Here is a 17,419-nt window from a genome sequence, read left to right on the forward strand (position 1 = left end):
AGAAGGTGAATCCAGCTGTTTTGATTAGAAATTAGGGTAAAGTACTGTTTTAAGATAGGAATTGTGAATAATGGTGTCCAAAAGTACTTTGAACGAGGAATAATGTGTAATACTATGGCTTGATATGGGCCCATACCTCAGTAAAAGAGGTGCATGTTGGCAGAGTCGGTATTCCTACAAGTAGATGAGCCTAATCTTGCAGATGTTGACAATTACTCCCCCATATGTTCGCCAAGGTGGTTTATCTCTTCGGTGGGTAACCTGCTGAATGTTGCTATGATACAAGAAACAGGCCCAAAAATGGCCAACAGTGCAAGGATTCTCCTCTGTGGACCATCTTGGCTCTACCAATCACTAATTACGCTCTACATCTGACTCACAAATCTATGTTTGGATTGCACTGAAGCCAAAGGCACATTGTTACCAGATTTTGCCTAAATTAAGTTGCTACAGCCCTGAAATCGGCTCTAATTTGGACCCCCCATGTGCTCCCCCTGCACAAAGATACAGTTTGTCAGTGCTTCCTGTACTTTATTTGTTAAATGAAGGTCAATAGATGCATAACACGTTCTTCCTTACACTAAAAGCAGATTAAACAAGAATACTCCAGTCTATAGAACTCTTCCCAATGTAGATCATCAAAGTGACCAACAATTTGATGCGACATTAGATACAAGTCTGAATTGAAAGTGCATATAGATGGTTTTCAAGTTTATAGTTATTGGTTATTAAAAGGTGAAAGAGGGTGAAGAGTGGGGAGAGACAGCCGGCAAATCGTTGGACCTGGGACTCAAACTCACAATCGGGTGGTCTTTGGTTTAAAGTGACGGTGATGTTTTTTTTTTTTTCTCCTGCTCTGCATCAATTGTTGCATCTTACAAAAAAGGATGTGAACCTACCGCTATTACCGGTTCTGCACAGGTACATGTATAAAATGTAATACTTTAACATTGAGAATGGACCCCAAGAAGGATATAATCTCTATAGGTAAAGAATAATAGAACATTTCTCAAACTTAAGTCGAAGACGTAAGAATTACACATTTCAATGATTAGATTGGAACTTGCTCATGGCACATATACAGTATCCAATCCAAATGAAGTATGTTTGTACGGCAACAACAGCGGTTTACCTCTGAGCATGTAAATCACATTTGTATTGTGCCGTTGCATTTGCACTCAATGGTAAATGGAAGAGAGTTTAGCTAATTCTACCATTTCAGGCTCTGTTTTATGTTAGTCCATATTAATCTTTTTGTTTGAGTTTGTCTCCCGAGTTACTAATAATTAATATAAAAAAGGAACAACATGTATATCTTTTAAACAGCGTTTTATTGGTGACAACATGTTCCTTTACAGTATCCGGGCTGCTAGTGCGGTTCTCATCACAGACATTGTTCACTTCTATACTCGGAGGAGGCCAGATGTGGTCATTTAAACAGGTTTCATGTAATAAACCTAAAAGAAGAGGCCAAAACACACACACACACTCCACAGCACTCTTTCAACTAACGCTCAATAACCAGAGAAGAGCTAGAGTCTTCAGAGGCGTGAGGAGCCGAGGTTTGGGGAGTCCTGGGACAGTCACAGAGACAGGAATTCCAGGGCTGTGTCGCGTTCCTCCACCAGCTCCTTGGCGGTGGCGTCCATTTTCTCTCTGGAAAAGTTGTTAACGGCGAGACCGTCGACGATCTTCCAGGTCTTGTTCTGTTCAGACAGTGACATTCGTTTTAAAATTTCACATTTTGTATTGAAGCTTTTGCCTTGCTTTATATAGTTTGTTCATCAATATCTCCCAAAGTCCACTCCACTCAGCTGATGGAGTTTACTTTGAGCCATTTGAGGAACCTTAACATCCGCGTAACTAGATTTGTGGGCTTTTTATTGCTAATTTTACATTGACATAGCAGTAAGTTACTGTTGGAGGGTCCATGTGTAACTGGACAGCAGTGCTACAATGTTCATTTTTCCTACATATGGGTATGCGCTTCATGATCGTTTTGTGCGCACTTTAGGGGAGCTATATGATTATAAGAGTCCCTTCACCAGCCCTGATGGCACTCAGGCCTATTGATGGAGAGAATTAATATTTAAAAGCAAATTTAACACAACAGGAAACCCACCTTGATCTGAACAGGGAAGGAGTAGATGAGGTCTTCAGGGATGCCATAGGAGTTTCCACCCGCAAACACTCCCATCGAGATGAACTCGCCCTGAGGCAAGAGAGAAGACTCATTTTAGACAAGAGGGTCTGGGGCATAGCCTTTCAACGGACCTCTGCTGCCTCCAAGTGGCCATAGTAAGTAACAACTTTTAGCTTCTAAAAGCAGTATTTTTCAACACATACACCCCCTGATAAAATATTTGACTTTCCAAGTGCCCGAAGACAGCCCTCAGGCTTCTTGTTGAATTGACAATCATCGCCAGAGATCAAACTTCCATCATAGTTCAATCACTCCACACAAAAGCACCTACATTTTACTGTGAGACGAGACAGGCATTTAGGTTCAAATCCTAAATAAAGGTGTGGGGAAGGGTTTAGACCTCTTCCTAGTTGGAAAAAGATTGGACACCACTGGCCTAGATCAATCTCAAATCAGGATTAAATCCGATCCAAATGGGACTAAATTATGTCTAAACCAGAAACAAAGATATCTGTATTTAAAAATGATAAAGTAAGTTTTTGAGAAGCTTTAACAACAATTTAGATACCTTTAGGGTTCAGGACAAGTAGACCACATGCACACTAACTCTGTTATTTCCCAATTAGGGACTAGTGGCATGTCATTCAAATAAATAAATAGCTAAAGCTTACATGGCAGACAGTGACTTACTGGTGGACAGTTAAAGGCAACATAACGGGAGAGGAAGAACAGTGGCCTCTGGAGAATAGAGCCCATAGTACCAATAACATGGACTTGTATAATTTAAGTTCCCACAGACCTCCTTGGTGCCGAACCAGATGTCCCTCATGTGGTCGCAGATGGCTTTAGCGGCCGACATGGCACTGGACAGTTTACGAGCCTTGATCACAGCTGCACCGCGTAGCTGCACCGTCTGACAACCACACACACACAAAAAAAATCAAAACACATGCAGTATTTTACAACAAAGAGCTCATTAATTGTGTCCGTAAAGTGCAACTCCAACCGGGAGAGACTTACAGAGATGAAGTCCCCTCTGAGCCAGGCCTCGTTGTTCACCGCATCGTAGGCGGCCATTTCTGCGCCCCCCTTGCAGACCTTGGCGTGGTGCACGTCCGGATACTGAGTGGACGAGTGGTTTCCCCAAATGATCACGTTCTTCACATGTTCAGCGGAGACACCGCAGCGCATCGCCACCTGCAGGACAGAACGAATGTTGAACGGTGACGCGACTTCATCAGTTCATCAGTAATCAATGTCTTTGGTTTAAGATCAGTCCAGATTGCGCAACATGGTTTTAAAAGATGCTGTTCTGAAGTGATGAAGACAGGTTCCAATGCTACATGCTGTCCCACTGTCTTTTAAAGGACTTAAAAGTAAAAATGATAATGGCTAAATACATTTTTATAGCCATTATTTTACACCAGATAAATCATTGACAGCACGGTGCTCATCTACCCTTGTTTTGTTGTATTTCGACTTCGCCAGTGTCTCAGGCTGGACAAAACGGGGGCGCATTTAGGAACAGTCTGTCCTCCTTGGCCAAAGAAACCCGTGCTGATATTAACATGATAGCTGGCTGACTACATTAGCCACTTAAGTTTACCTTCATATAAATTTTTTATCTTAGCTGCTTTCTCCTCTAGTGTTTGGCTCGACACTTTTGAATAACTTCGTAAACTCCCACAGTATTCACATTGCGGCCAACAGACTCCCCTTGTTCCTTGCTTCCTCCATGTAATTATTGTGTTGCAGTGGTGCTGCACGTTTCCTCTTGTGGGACCATTCAGCACTAAATAATACTACTGTAATGGCTTCCTTTTACGTGTACTTGTAACGTTGCTGTGTGTTGCAGCCTGAAAAGCCTAAGATTGAACTGTGGTGCACGGAAAAGGCTTATTCATCGACACTGGCAAGACTGAACATTTAAGAGTAGCTACAATCTATTCATTGAATATGTAATACTGGTTGTGTGGGGCCTTGCACCCACCTGAGAGCTTGCCCTGTTGTGGTCCAGGCGGGTCAGGCAGGAGAAGTTCTCTTTGGGGATGGAGGGGGCAGATTTGGATGCAATCAGGCAGTTGGTGTTAGCGGGGTTCCCCACAACAAGTACCTGCAAAATACAAAAAAAGGATTTATTAACAAAAACAGATTGAGTCCAAACGTTTTGTTTTATATAGTTTTTTCCAATTCAAGTGAATAATGGTCAAAGTGTAAAATTCAGAATAATGTTAAGTCCATAATAAGATGCACTAAAAAATGTCTTAATGGCTTACACTTTTATTGTACTTGGTAACATAAGCCTGTTATCAAGTTTTTCAAAGCGCCACACTGTAGTCATTGGTTCATCCCATACTCCGGGGTGGTAAGGTACAACTGTAGCCACAGCCGCCCATTGGGGTAGACTGACCGAAGTGAGGCTGCCAATCTGCGCCATCGCCCCCTATATCAATAATTCAACCATTTTAGAGACTTGATCTGTACCAGGTCCAAACAACTCATCCACCGGGCTGTAAGAAGTTTAACTTTCCCCTTCCTTCCCTCTGCTGCCCCTGACAAATAAGCAAACTTAACATAACAAAATTACAGGCTTGTTCACCCTTATTTGTTTTCCAGACTTGGTTAATCCTTCTGAGTCATTAGTATGGATTGCGTTCACAGGGCGCAATAACAGCACAAGTCAAAAGGGGGCAGAATACCAATGTCTGATAGAAACACTGTTGACTTTCACAAATAAGTGCAGTGATATTTGCAGATGGACACACTCTAGAGGTTTGTACAACATCTGTGTTGTATTGGCAGTGTGTAAACTTGCTGATTTGATCCACTGCAAATCAACATTTCATCCATGTATGTCCATGTTTTAAACCTTTGACATATACCATTAAAATGTGCTTTTGTTGGTTGGAAATCATTGATATGCACCAGATAAGGCAGATAAGATAAGCCTTTGTTTCAAGACAGGAGAGCTTCATATTGGATATGAATGCATGGCCAAAAAAGTGGATTTTACCCAGGAAATTAACCTGAAATCGCTTCAAATGCACCAAACATTAACATAGTCTTCCCAAATCTTCATCGAAGAATAAAACAAAACAGTGTCATGCTAAAATCACCATGAGTTTTCTAAATTACTTGACATCCTGATGAAAGTCATTATCACCAGCTCGTTTCCTTTCGTCCTCTGGTGCATCATGTGATGCCCTGACCTTTGCCCTCTGCGTCAGTAAGCGGCCTCTCGTGGTGTGGACTTAAACAGTTACACAAATGCCCACAGGAACTTTGATCAGCTTTTTGGAGGGAATGAAAGCCACGCGGTTCAAAACACACAAAGCCAAAGTCAATGGAAGTCTGAGGGTTTTAGGAACAAATCTGAGCAAGCACTTTCATTTTCCTCTTTTTCTGCAGCTTCCCTAGACACAGGGTTATTCAGTCTCAATGCATCTCGCGCCATTTCTTCAACACACAAATGTTTTTGGTTTCAATTGCTGGAAGGTAGAGAGTACATTCTGTCCTGCTGTAGCCCCATGCAACGTTCCAGTCTCCACATGTGTCACTGCAGCGTACCTTGACAGTCTTCTTGGCGTACTTGTCCAGAGCAGATCCCTGGGTCTTGAAGATGGCGACGTTGGCCTTGAGCAGGTCCTTCCTCTCCATGCCCTCCTTCCTGGGCATGGACCCCACCAAGATGGCTGCATCGATGTCTTTGAAGCCCACCTCCACCTTGTCTGTGGGGATCACCTCTGAGCAGGGACAAGGAAAGAGAGTTTAGGCAGAGTTACTGTATTTATTTTATTAGGGCTGGAACAAAATATCGGATCGGATCGAATCGCGATACCACATTATCACAATACTTTCAATACTTGTGTTAGGCAGCATGTGTGTTAATGCACTTTTCAGTCTTCAATAAATGTCAATAAATGTCAAATGGCACTTGGTTTATAAACTTTGGACGCAACTTTTTTAAGGTTAACATTACTTACTATATCGCAATACATATCAGATTGTCCCAGTCCTACATTTTATACGTTGACATTTCATGACACAAAAAACAAAAGATGAATAATAGGTTTTCGTTTTCATTATTTAAACTAAAATCTAGTTTACTGGTGGCAATGTCAATTTTAAAGAGTATCTCTAGCATCTATTAATAATATTTTCTGAGCTTTCTCTTTTGTAGCTTTACAATTTGGGACATTTTCTTTCACTCTATCACACTGTGTCACAGACTCAAGTAGAGGTAGGTGGACAATTTATCAAATTTTTTAGGCAGGGACTATTGGCATCAGGTCAACAGCTAACGCTATGTAACTGCTCGCACCTGGTTTTAGCTTTGGAGCAAAATGATGCCCCGTGGAAACCCTGTATCAGTAAATTGTTAGTCAATAAAAACATCAAAATCTGTGCTCCTCTTTTTCTACTAATTATTTACTTTCTGCTAACATCACTCTCTTTCAACTCCTTCAGATAACAAGCAAACTTCTGAACTCTTCGATCGATAAGATGCATTTGCCTCGTTCCCCTATCTCACTGAACTTCAGCCTGTTGCTCCCATTGTTGTCCCACCACTGCTGCCATTGGCCGCCGCTTGGCCTCAATACTCGCCCAATCACGGAGCTCAGAGCGGCACACACCTCCCTCCTCCCCCACAAAGAAGTCCACAGACAAAAAAACACATGTGGACAATAAAGAATCTGCCCAGCAACAAAAATACACTCATTCAAATCTGTACATTAGGAATTTTTATACGGACGTGTAAAAAGAAAGCATGATCTGATTAGACACATTGGGATCCTCTTCCAAAATCAATGCAACGATGCCAGATTTGCATATTATCATTTTGCAAAAACATATTGGAAAACAGTAATGGATATTTATTGGCGACAGACACATTTTTGCCATAAATATTATTGAGCTCCTTTAAATCTGTACTGTCTGAGAGTCTAACAAGGGACTTCCTGGCTAAATAAAGGTTAAATTAAAAAAAAAAACACTTTGAGGCAGAAGGGCGGACCGCTAAGTCTAGCCAGAGCCAAGGAATGAAAGCTGTGACTTTATTCCAAGGACGCCACAATAATTTGAGAGACAATGGTGGCATTGTTTAACCATATCAAAATAACTTGTAACGTCTCACCCCTGAGCAGAGGGAGGGCACAGTCCTGCAGCTCCATAACCACGCCATCCAGCACCGGCAGCATGGGCGGGATGTCCAGGAGGATGAGGACAATCGGCTGCACCAAACAAACAGAAGACAGAAACAAGTTAGCACTATAAACACGTACAGAAAAGCTCATTTGTTTTGTAAATGTAACAGTTCTGTTGGCCAAGCCTCAGGTTCATTTCGCTGCTTACATCAGTGACATCAGATGGAGGCAGGAAGTGATCAAAAGAAACAAGATTACACCTAAAACTTGCTATTAAAAGTGTAAAACTACAACTAAAAGATGTGGTCCTGTTGTGGCTTAAGGTGCCAGAACAAGAGGAATGAATTTTGAGACGATAAAATAAGGTTTATCTGATATTTCCAACAACAATTAGACATTTGTTTATTGTTACTATGACAACCGCTACAATGGAAAAAGATAGGAATTTAGCTTCCCGCCTCCAGCTAAACCCGGAATACAATCTTGTTTTTAAATTAAAGATGGCAAATATGGTGTCTTGACATATATAGAAAAAGCATACATTTTCATCCGCACTTCAAGCCTTAAAGAATAGTGATATGTGGCCATCAAATTGCTTAATAACTAGTAGCCAAAACATGGATTTTATTTGGTGTGCATTTGTCAAATATAATTGATGAATCACTCGATGTGTAGTTTGACGGTTGCAGAATAAAGATCCTGGGACCGTGAGGCCTATATAATGTCAGATGATTAATGAACAAGAGGGAACTATGGACATGAATGCTGGGAGTATTTTCTCAACCTTCGACATTCAACACAGCAGACGAGCGGCACTGGCAGCTTTCCTCTGACCCGCTGTGACCAAGAATGCAACAACTATGTATAGTATGAAAAGCATGTACTCAGAGAGACCAGACCAGAGTCCAGAGTCCGCTATAGTCCAGGGTCGCGATGACGTCTGTGGCTTCATCATAATGACTTGTTGATCAAGGACCAATTTTGTACGCAATAATTACAAAGATTGCTTCAAAGTCATAAACAAATTAAACAAAAAACATTTGGGGAGTTAAAAAAAAAAAAAAAGTATAATATAGTTTTGTTATACATGCTCTCTGAGAGTAGCTCTTCAATGGGAAATTCCTATCCATTATCTTATTATGTCTGACTACTGGTATTGTTAGTTGCAACTGGAGAGTCTCTGATTCAAGGCCAGAGTCTAGTCCCAGTACCAAAGTCCAAGACCTTCTGAAACATCTGATTGCCAATTTGTGTCGACCGAAATCAATCCTCCAACATTACAAAAGAAAATTACAAGTTATATTGCGATAGACCGCAGCTTCCCAAACTTTTAAAGCCACAACCGGCAGAATTACTATGCAAGACAACCCATTTTGAACAAGGTTTTGATGATTATAATATCATTGAAGCAGCAAAGAAAAACATCTGCTTCAATGTTCCGTATTTACATAGTTCACTTTGCAATGTGGCATCATTCACACACATAATACTGCTTTCAGTTTAGAATTTCCTTAAGTTTAGTGTCATTATCTTTCATTTTGTATCTTGCATATCAATTTGGGAACCCCCCTAGTGTCTCACAACCCCCTAGAGAGTCAGGACCCCCACTTTGAGAATCACTACAATAAACTAAAATTCTTATTATTAACATTTGAATAAATTAGAATCCACATCAACAATGAAGACATGCTACCGGCACGAGCGTGACGCCCATATCCTTGTATCCAGTTTCTCCGATATTTTTCTGCAATGGGAATAATGTCATGCCATTGTTTTATTTATAGCTGGTATTATTAGCCCATTTCAACCCCATTGTCCTTACTGTACATGCCAGAGCATTCGGGGCATCAATAAAAACGATACAGGAAACAGTGACTTGAAACATGATCTGATTTCCCCACATCAAACTGGATCCATGCTCTACATTAAAGATGAATGATGCGGCCATTATGCAACACTGAAGGCATTACCCAGCATCCTTTGCAGTCAAGGGGCTCAGCTGTTGTTATGTAACAAGTGGTCTGGCGATACATCATTGCAACGTACTCTACACAACCTAATGACCTCGAAATACTTCCATACTTTATTGTTTTAAGGACATTGTATTACTCCAGGGTTTATACCGGCAGAAGCAAGTCAAATTCAATGCTTTTTAGTGCCATTTGTAATGCCCAGACACTATATGTTAATGCTACAAATGAAGAAAAAAAATCTGCATATTAAGTTTAAGAGGAATGAGTATTGGCTTTTTACTTTTTTGCAAAAACTGCAGGCGAATATGTTTAAGTTTTTTATGAAATTGTACAGTACAAAATAAATTGTTCAGAAACATCATCATTTTCCAATAAATTCATATATCCTTCAAACACCTTAGCGTATATACTGTAAACGCTGTAGTTAGTGCAAAAAATAGACAGCATCCAAATTGAAATCATCATTTGCCAACATGCAAGACCCTAGACAGGACCCTGTTGTACATATTTTAGAATAACTAATAAACTATATAATCCACACATGGAAGGGGAAGTTTGCTGTGAGGGAGGAGAGCCGATTGTAATCCAGCATTAGTTCTTACCTGGTCATGGCCGAACACATCCCCCTTGGCGATGCTGTAGAGGAGGGAGTAGGCGATTTGACCAGCGGCGCCGGTGACAACGACACGGATGGGTTCAGCCTAACACACAAAACAAAACATGCGTCGATTAAACAGAAAATAGTGGCAGTGAATAGAAACACAATAACATTTCTATAAAACCATTTGGAACAGTGAGAGCAGCAGACCAATGGCTGTATGTAGTTATAATTGAGTATTATTATAACTTGTGTATGTCTAACTAACTTCCATATAAATTCATTGATGTAGTTGATTGTAAAACAGGCAGAAACTGTATCAATCTACATGTCTTCTGGTGTCATATCTAAAGACTATTTAGAAATATAATTACTGACATTATTTATAAAGTTGTACATTCCCAACAATACTGCAACTAATGTGCTGCTGGACTCAAAATGATTACCTTAAACGTTTGGCACATGTTTTGGGTCTGCATGGGGATTTACTTTTAATTTCTGTCATTTCTACTCCTCTCAGAGGTTGATCTCAATCCAAAGTAGTTCAAATACCCTGTAGACATTACAACGCTGCGCAGTGATGACCTTATGGAGAGTGAAGGTTGAGCAGAGGGCAGTGCAAACAAGGCATGACTGAGTTAATATATCAGGCATGACGCAAATTTCTTTCTGTCAATCAAGGACACAAAACATACCCCTATATAGATACTCTAAACAGTAAAAAGGATCCAGAAAAGCCAAAACACTGAATTGCAAATTATTATGTTGTGAATTAGATATTTTGTACAGTGTGCAGAGTTTCTCTCATATTAGGTAAGAGAAGAACGGTATAGTATTTTTAGTATATCTACAAAAACCGCCAGCTTGATTAAGTGCTTTTCTGTTCATAAATGAAGGTCTATGCTTAAACTAGAGGTCGATAGACTGTATTGCAATTTTGCTTATAAAGTGTACATGCATTTGTGATGATAAACTGAAATGTTGGACTATAGGCTCTTAAAATAAGCCGCGATATGGTTTGCTGGGGCATATTTTCCACCCTCCTTCGGTGAACTTTCTAGTATCAGGGATTTGCATTGCTGACATGCATCTTCAAACATCCATCGATCAAAATAGTCACATTATCCAGGCACATTTCTGGATCCCAAGTCGACAATATCCTGCGTAATTCAAGCTGCGCCATACGTCAAATGCTGTGCTCTTTTAAGCCCTCATCGAATTGGATGCTGATCCTTTTGAACAGTTTGAACGGCCTGCTCCGATTGGCTGCACTTGACTGAATAATTTAGAAAAAAAAGGCATGGTAAGATGACGCAGCTGCCACGCCACCTTCGTTAAGATGGAGGCAAAAGAAACAAGCTGTATATTGAACAAAAGCAGTCCAACATCAATGCATAAAGTCGCTATTGTCGCAAAGCAAAATCCTCACGGTGCGCGGGGCAATAATGCGGTTCCACATTACGCACGAACGATGTGTCTTTTTCCAGCAAAGATGAAGATGACGTGACAACTTTTGCAGGATGGATGACATTAGTTTGAACGCGCATAGCCTTTTATAGGTTTGGACAAGTCACGCAAAGATGCACGGAGGGAAAACAAGAGAGTCCGTCTTATTTAGAGGGAAACGCGAGGATATATTAAATAATGAATGCGCAGAGGGAGGCGGCTTACCATTGTTGCGCGGTGAGGATGAGCGGTGTGCAGCCTGTTCTCTGGAGCCGACTTGGGGTGGACTAGACAGGAAGGGTCACCTCTGCGCTACCCTTGTACAGAACACAGGACCGTGCGCTCCAGTCAGGCGCGAGCGCGACTGCAATCCATGCAGCTGGGTGATGTAGTCCTTTGTACCGGATGTACGGCTCAGTGAGGCAAACAAAGGACTAGCTTTCCCACAATGCACCGCTCTCGGCTCAGACAACGCCCCCTGTGCCAAACACGGATGAACATTTGTGGGGGAAAAAGGAGTTTTTCAATGCGCTCTTTGGTAACATCTAGTGATCATTCACAGAACTGCAAGCCGCACCCAGACATTTGTCCAAGCAGTTTGTCAGTCTTTTTCGTTTATGAAACGAGACCGCCCAAAATGTTATTGACAGCCACACTTTGATAAGCTCTTGAAACTAGCAGAAAAGACCTATGCTTTCAGATTAGTCAACAGAATAAAGGCATGGTCTTTGTGACTGTGTGCCGCACTTCACAAAATAAGCTAGTATCACTAGTTATAGGGTTTATTTTTGGCATACCTAGTATGGTACGTTCAAGAAGTCGACTACTGAAAAAACAGTGGGCTTATCCAAAAAATTAAGTAGCCAATCAAAACTGTAGAGGCGGAGCCATGAAAAATTATGGAGAAATAGAAACCAGAAGAAAGACTCCCGCCAAACAACCACGAGAAAACAGCTGAACTATTGAACAGTAGAGGCTATACTGATTTATCATTGTTTGGTAAGTGCAACTTTCTTGCTTTGAAGTAGTCTATCTATACAAACACGTCTTTGCCTCCGTTGCACAGGGCTTTTATGTCATTTTGCTTGAAATAAATATGTTCTTGGTCTCTTCTTCAGAGATGTCTGCAGTGCTGTTCACTGAGGAGCAGCTCCTGTGCTCCATCTGCCTGGACGTGTTCACGGAGCCTGTGACCAGTCCGTGTGGACACAACTTCTGTAAGAGCTGCATCTCCACTCACTGGCAGCAGGAGGCGCCCTGCTGCTGTCCCCTGTGTAAACAGGAGTTCAGCTCTCGCCCTCTGCTTCGGGTCAACACTTTAGTCTCAGAGCTGGTGGGACAGTTCAGAAACAGGTCTGAAGAGGCCGCTCTGAGCTCAGACACTCCTGCAGCTGAAGGAGACGTCCTGTGTGACATGTGCACTGAGTCCAAACAGAAGGCCCTGAAGTCCTGCCTGGTCTGTCTCATGTCCTACTGCCAGCTCCACCTGCTGGCCCATGAGAGCTTGCCCCGCCTGAAGACACACCTGCTCACAGAGCCCCTGGGGCAGCTGGAGGAGCGACTGTGCCCCTCTCACCACAGGGCGCTGGAGCTCTACTGTAGGAGCGACCAGACCTGCCTCTGCCTGCTCTGCACCATCCAGGAGCACAAGAACCACCAGGTGGTCTCCCTGAGAGAGGAGTATGAGCAGCAGCGGGGGGCGCTGGAGAGCTCTCAGGCTGAAACCAAGAGCCTGATGGAGGAGAGGCAGGAGAAGATCAGGGAGGTCCAGAGCTGGCTACAGCTGAGTGACAGACACGCCCTCACAGAGACTGAGCGAGGAGAGAGGCTCCATAAGGCTCTGATGGACACTGTCCAGAGCAGTCTGAACAGCCTCACACAGAAGATACAGGAGCAGCAGAGGAGCGCTCACAGACTGGGTGAAGACTGGACCACACAACTAGAGCAGGAGCTGAACGAGCTGCAGAGGAGGAGCACAGAGCTGGAGCAGCTCCAACGCTTCAACGACCACCTCACCTTCCTCCAAAACCTGCCCCGAGTGAAGACCACCACAGGACTGAAGGACTGGAGTCAGATCAGCCTCCAAGAACCGGCCTTTGAGGCTTCAGTGGACAGGGCCATGGTTCAGCTCAGCTCCACTCTCAGTGAAGAAATGAAGAAGCAGACAAAGAGGCAACTGGAGAAACTAAAGAAGTGGGCAGTGGACGTGACTCTAGACCCTGATACAGCATATCCATGGTTGGTTCTGTCAAAAAATCTAAAACAGGTTTATGATGGAGGTGTGGAGAGAGATCTTCCAGACAATCCAGGGAGATTCAATGCTGTTTTTGCTGTTTTAGGAAAGCCTTGTGTCTCCTCAGGCAGATTTTATTTTGAGGTTCAGGTCAAAGGTGTCGAATGGGAAGTGGGAGTGGCCAAAAAGTCAATCAACAGAAAAGGTACAAGTACCGCGTCACCTGCTAGGGGACTCTGGATTGTTATGTTAAGAGATGGAGAAAAGTACATAGCATGTGAAAACACTCATGTGAAACTAAATCTAAACTCAGCCCCTGATGTGGTGGGTGTTTTTGTAGATTATGAGCAGGGCCTCGTCTCCTTTTATGACGCTGACTCTGGAGCTCTCATCTACTCCTTCACCAACTGCAACTTCACAGAGAAACTCTATCCTTTCTTGGGTCCTTGTTGCAATAATACAGGTAAAAACGCAGCTCCTCTGATCATCCTGCCCCGTGAGCAAACCCGTAAAATCTGACCTTGTCCCGTTAACAAATGATGTCAGTAACAGTTTAGTTAAATAGGAATTCAGGTTACAGTAACATGATGAATATAGTGTAATTGCATGCACTGAATGACAAATATTGTATTTTTTTCTGACAGACGCAAGTTTTTGCAGCGTCTTTTTTAAAGTCAAGATGTGGTCGGCAGTGTAGATACGAAACGCATTCAGGAGTCCTGGATATTTACTGAGATGTGATTGTTTTTGTGCAGGCATTACACATAAATATACATGTTTTTACATTTTATTTTTTACTTACACACTGGGTAATTTCTTAATATACGTACATTTGTATGGCGCATCTTTCCCTTTGAACATAATGCGTTCTGTTGTTGTTGCCTGTATATTTCCAGTGTTTACAGTTACTAAAAGTTGAATTAGAAAATGTATTATGTTTGTGCTTTAATATTTGTATGTGATTGTTTTGTCTAATGCATTAAACTAATTGGAAAAGCCAAGCAATATCCTGTCTGGTGACTTTTGATTCATTTCTTTTACTATTGGTACAAAAATTCACCATTTCCTTATAGGCAGTATAGTGAACTTTGCATTTATGCTCCATGTAACAAAAAAAGCCGCGATAGTTTTTTGTTAGTGTGAGAAATATACACCATTTAGCCTAATTGAACTTATGCTTCTTGATTGTGTGCAGTTTGATCATATAAGGACACCAGCAGGACAGCTCTATATCACATATTTGGACAACATTGGTATATTTCCCCGTTTTGATCCTGACAATATCCCTGTGTCTGAAGTCTTTCAGCTCCAACGCTTCAAGTTCAAAACCCACATAATAATGAGCGGTTTGAATAAAAGCTCTTTGGCAACATCTAGTGGTCAACAGCAAAACTACAAGAAAACAGAGACATGAAACATTGGGGGAAAAGTCCAGTCAGTCACAATTACAAACTTTGGTTAGGATTGTCTAAATTGTCAAAACACTCAAATAGATGCAGAAAATCCACTAAAATTGTGTGTGAGTATTAGGTCTTTGGTGCCTAAATTTAATGAAAATCAAAAATATTTTAAAGATTAGTTTAGGTGATTGGTAAACTTGACAGGTGTGTTTAATTAGCCAAGTCATAAAAAAAAAAAAAAAAAAATCGAAAGAATAAAAAAGCCAAGTGGCCAATTAAAGCTGCAGAGGCGGAGTCTTGAACAAAATCCAGGAACAAACAAGTGTGAAACTATTCCCGCCACTGATTAAACAGATGAACATGTGAACAGGTAACTGCATGGGGAACAACAGGTGAACAATCGGGCACTAAAGCATCAGCATTGTTTTTCTCAGTAAGTGCTTTCCAAAGATAGAATAACATTTTACAAGTTTGATTTTTGCTGTAGCTTTTTGAGAGTTGATCGGGGTGTGCGTAACTCGATGCTGGAAATCGGATATAGCTTCTGTTTTGATGATTTTGTGGGGAAAATGGACATGCCGATGCCTTTTAGTTTAGTTTACTTTATTGCACGCACAAATTGCTTTATGATTTATTTTTGGTTGGTGCACCATATTGCACAATTGCACAGAAAAAAATGGCCAGTTTGTGAATGTACCTTTACTGGCAAACATATATCTCCTGTTCTCTTCAGAGATGTCTGCAGTGCTGTTCACTGAGGAGCAGCTCCTGTGCTCCATCTGCCTGGACGTGTTCACGGAGCCTGTGACCACTTCATGTGGACACAACTTCTGTAAGAGCTGCATCTCCAATCACTGGCAGCAGGAGGCGCCCTGCTGCTGTCCCCTGTGTAAACAGGAGTTCAGCTCTCGGCCTCTGCTTCAGGTCAACACTTTGGTCTCAGAGCTGGTGGGACAGTTCAGGAACAGGTCTGAAGAGGGCGCTCTGAGCTCAGACACTCCTGCAGCTGAAGGAGACGTCCTGTGTGATATGTGCACTGAGTCCAAACAGAAGGCTGTGAAGTCCTGCCTGGTCTGTCTCATGTCCTACTGCCAGCGCCACTTGCTGGCCCACGAGAGCCTGCCCAGTAGGAGAACACACCTGCTCACAGAGCCCCTGGGGCAGCTGGAGGAGCGACTGTGCCCCTCTCACCACAGGGCGCTGGAGCTCTACTGTAGGAGTGACCAGACCTGCCTCTGCCTGCTCTGCACCGTCCTGGAGCACAAGAACCACCAGGTGGTCTCCCTGAAAGAGGAGTATGAGCGGCAGCAGGGGGCGCTGGAGAACTCTCAGGCTGAAACCAAGAGCCTGATGGAGGAGAGGCAGGAGAAGATCAGGGAGGTCCAGAGCTGGCTACAGCTGAGTGACAGACACGCCCTCACAGAGACTGAGCGAGGAGAGAGGCTCCATAAGGCTCTGATGGACACTGTCCAGAGCAGTCTGAACAGCCTCACACAGAAGATACAGGAGCAGCAGAGGAGCGCTCACAGACTGGCTGAACACTGGACCACACAACTACAGCAGGAGCTGAACGAACTGCAGAGGAGGAGCACAGAGCTGGAGCAGCTCCAATGCTTCAATGACCACCTCACCTTCCTCCAGAACCTGCCCCGAGTGAAGACCACCACAGGACTGATGGACTGGAGTCAGATCAGCCTCCAAGAGCCGGCCTTTGAGGCTTCAGTGGACAGGGCCATGGTTCAGCTCGGCTCCACTCTCCGTGAAGAAATAAAGAAACAGAAGAACAAGAGGCAACTGGAGAAACTAAAGAAGTGGGCAGTGGACGTGACTCTTGACCCTGATACAGCATGTCCATGGCTGGCCCTGTCTGAGGACCTTAAACAGGTTTATTATGGTGGTGTGAAAAGAAATCTCCCAAAAAATCCAAAGAGATTCACTGATATTATTGTTGTTTTAGGAAAGCCTTGTTTCTCCTCAGGCAGATTTTATTTTGAGGTTCAGGTCAAAGGTGTCGAATGGGAATTAGGAGTGGCCAAAGAGTCAGTCAACAGAAGGGGGACAATCACACTGTCAACTAATGATGGACTCTGGGTTGTTATGTTACGAGATGGACAAACGTACATGGCATGTGAAAACACTCATGTGAAACTAAATCTAAACTCAGCCCCTGATGTTGTTGGTGTTTTTGTAGATTATGAGCAGGGCCTCATCTCCTTTTATGACACTGACTCTGGAGCTCTCATCTACTCCTTCACCAACTGCACCTTCACGGAGAAACTCTATCCTTTCTTTGGTCCTAGTAGCAATAATACAAGTAAAAAAGCAGCTCCTCTGATCATCCTGCCCCGTGAGCAAACCCGTAAAATATGACCTTGTCCTGTTAACAAATGATGTCAGCAGCAGTTTAATTTAATGGGAATTAAGGTTAAGCGCAGTAATATGATGAATATAGTGTAATTGCACATGCTGAATGACACAAATT

The 17,419-nt window shown here is 42.6% G+C and overlaps 2 protein-coding genes across 3 annotated transcripts in view; one reads left to right on the forward strand and one right to left on the reverse strand.

Moving 5' to 3' along the window:
• Positions 1-1,316: 1,316 nt before the first annotated feature.
• Positions 1,317-17,419, reverse strand: part of LOC306960872 (malate dehydrogenase, cytoplasmic-like) — a 30,559-nt gene continuing 14,456 nt past the window's right edge. Inside the window, exons 1-9 of one of the 2 annotated variants that reach the window (XM_079553473.1) lie at positions 11,530-11,689; positions 9,863-9,961; positions 7,278-7,374; positions 5,711-5,886; positions 4,134-4,256; positions 3,164-3,340; positions 2,943-3,056; positions 2,123-2,212; positions 1,317-1,706 (exon numbers count right to left, since the gene is read on the reverse strand). In XM_079553473.1, the coding sequence (XP_079409599.1) occupies positions 1,584-1,706; positions 2,123-2,212; positions 2,943-3,056; positions 3,164-3,340; positions 4,134-4,256; positions 5,711-5,886; positions 7,278-7,374; positions 9,863-9,961; positions 11,530-11,532 (1,002 nt within the window). In that variant the 5' untranslated portion in view covers positions 11,533-11,689 and the 3' untranslated portion in view covers positions 1,317-1,583. Of the gene's footprint in view, positions 1,707-2,122; positions 2,213-2,942; positions 3,057-3,163; positions 3,341-4,133; positions 4,257-5,710; positions 5,887-7,277; positions 7,375-9,862; positions 9,962-11,529; positions 11,690-17,419 lie in introns of those variants that run through there. The other variant, XM_079553472.1, reaches the window with a different exon arrangement.
• LOC306960491 (uncharacterized protein) lies at positions 12,355-17,307 on the forward strand (the record flags this gene model as incomplete). Its single annotated transcript, XM_079552921.1, has 2 exons — positions 12,355-14,048; positions 15,671-17,307. Exons 1-2 carry the CDS (start codon positions 12,401-12,403, stop codon positions 17,305-17,307), a joined length of 3,285 nt encoding a protein of 1,094 aa, XP_079409047.1. The 5' UTR covers positions 12,355-12,400.

This window comes from Gobius niger (genome assembly GCF_951799975.1).
Source record: "Gobius niger genome assembly, chromosome: 3".
NCBI lineage: Eukaryota > Metazoa > Chordata > Actinopteri > Gobiiformes > Gobiidae > Gobius > Gobius niger.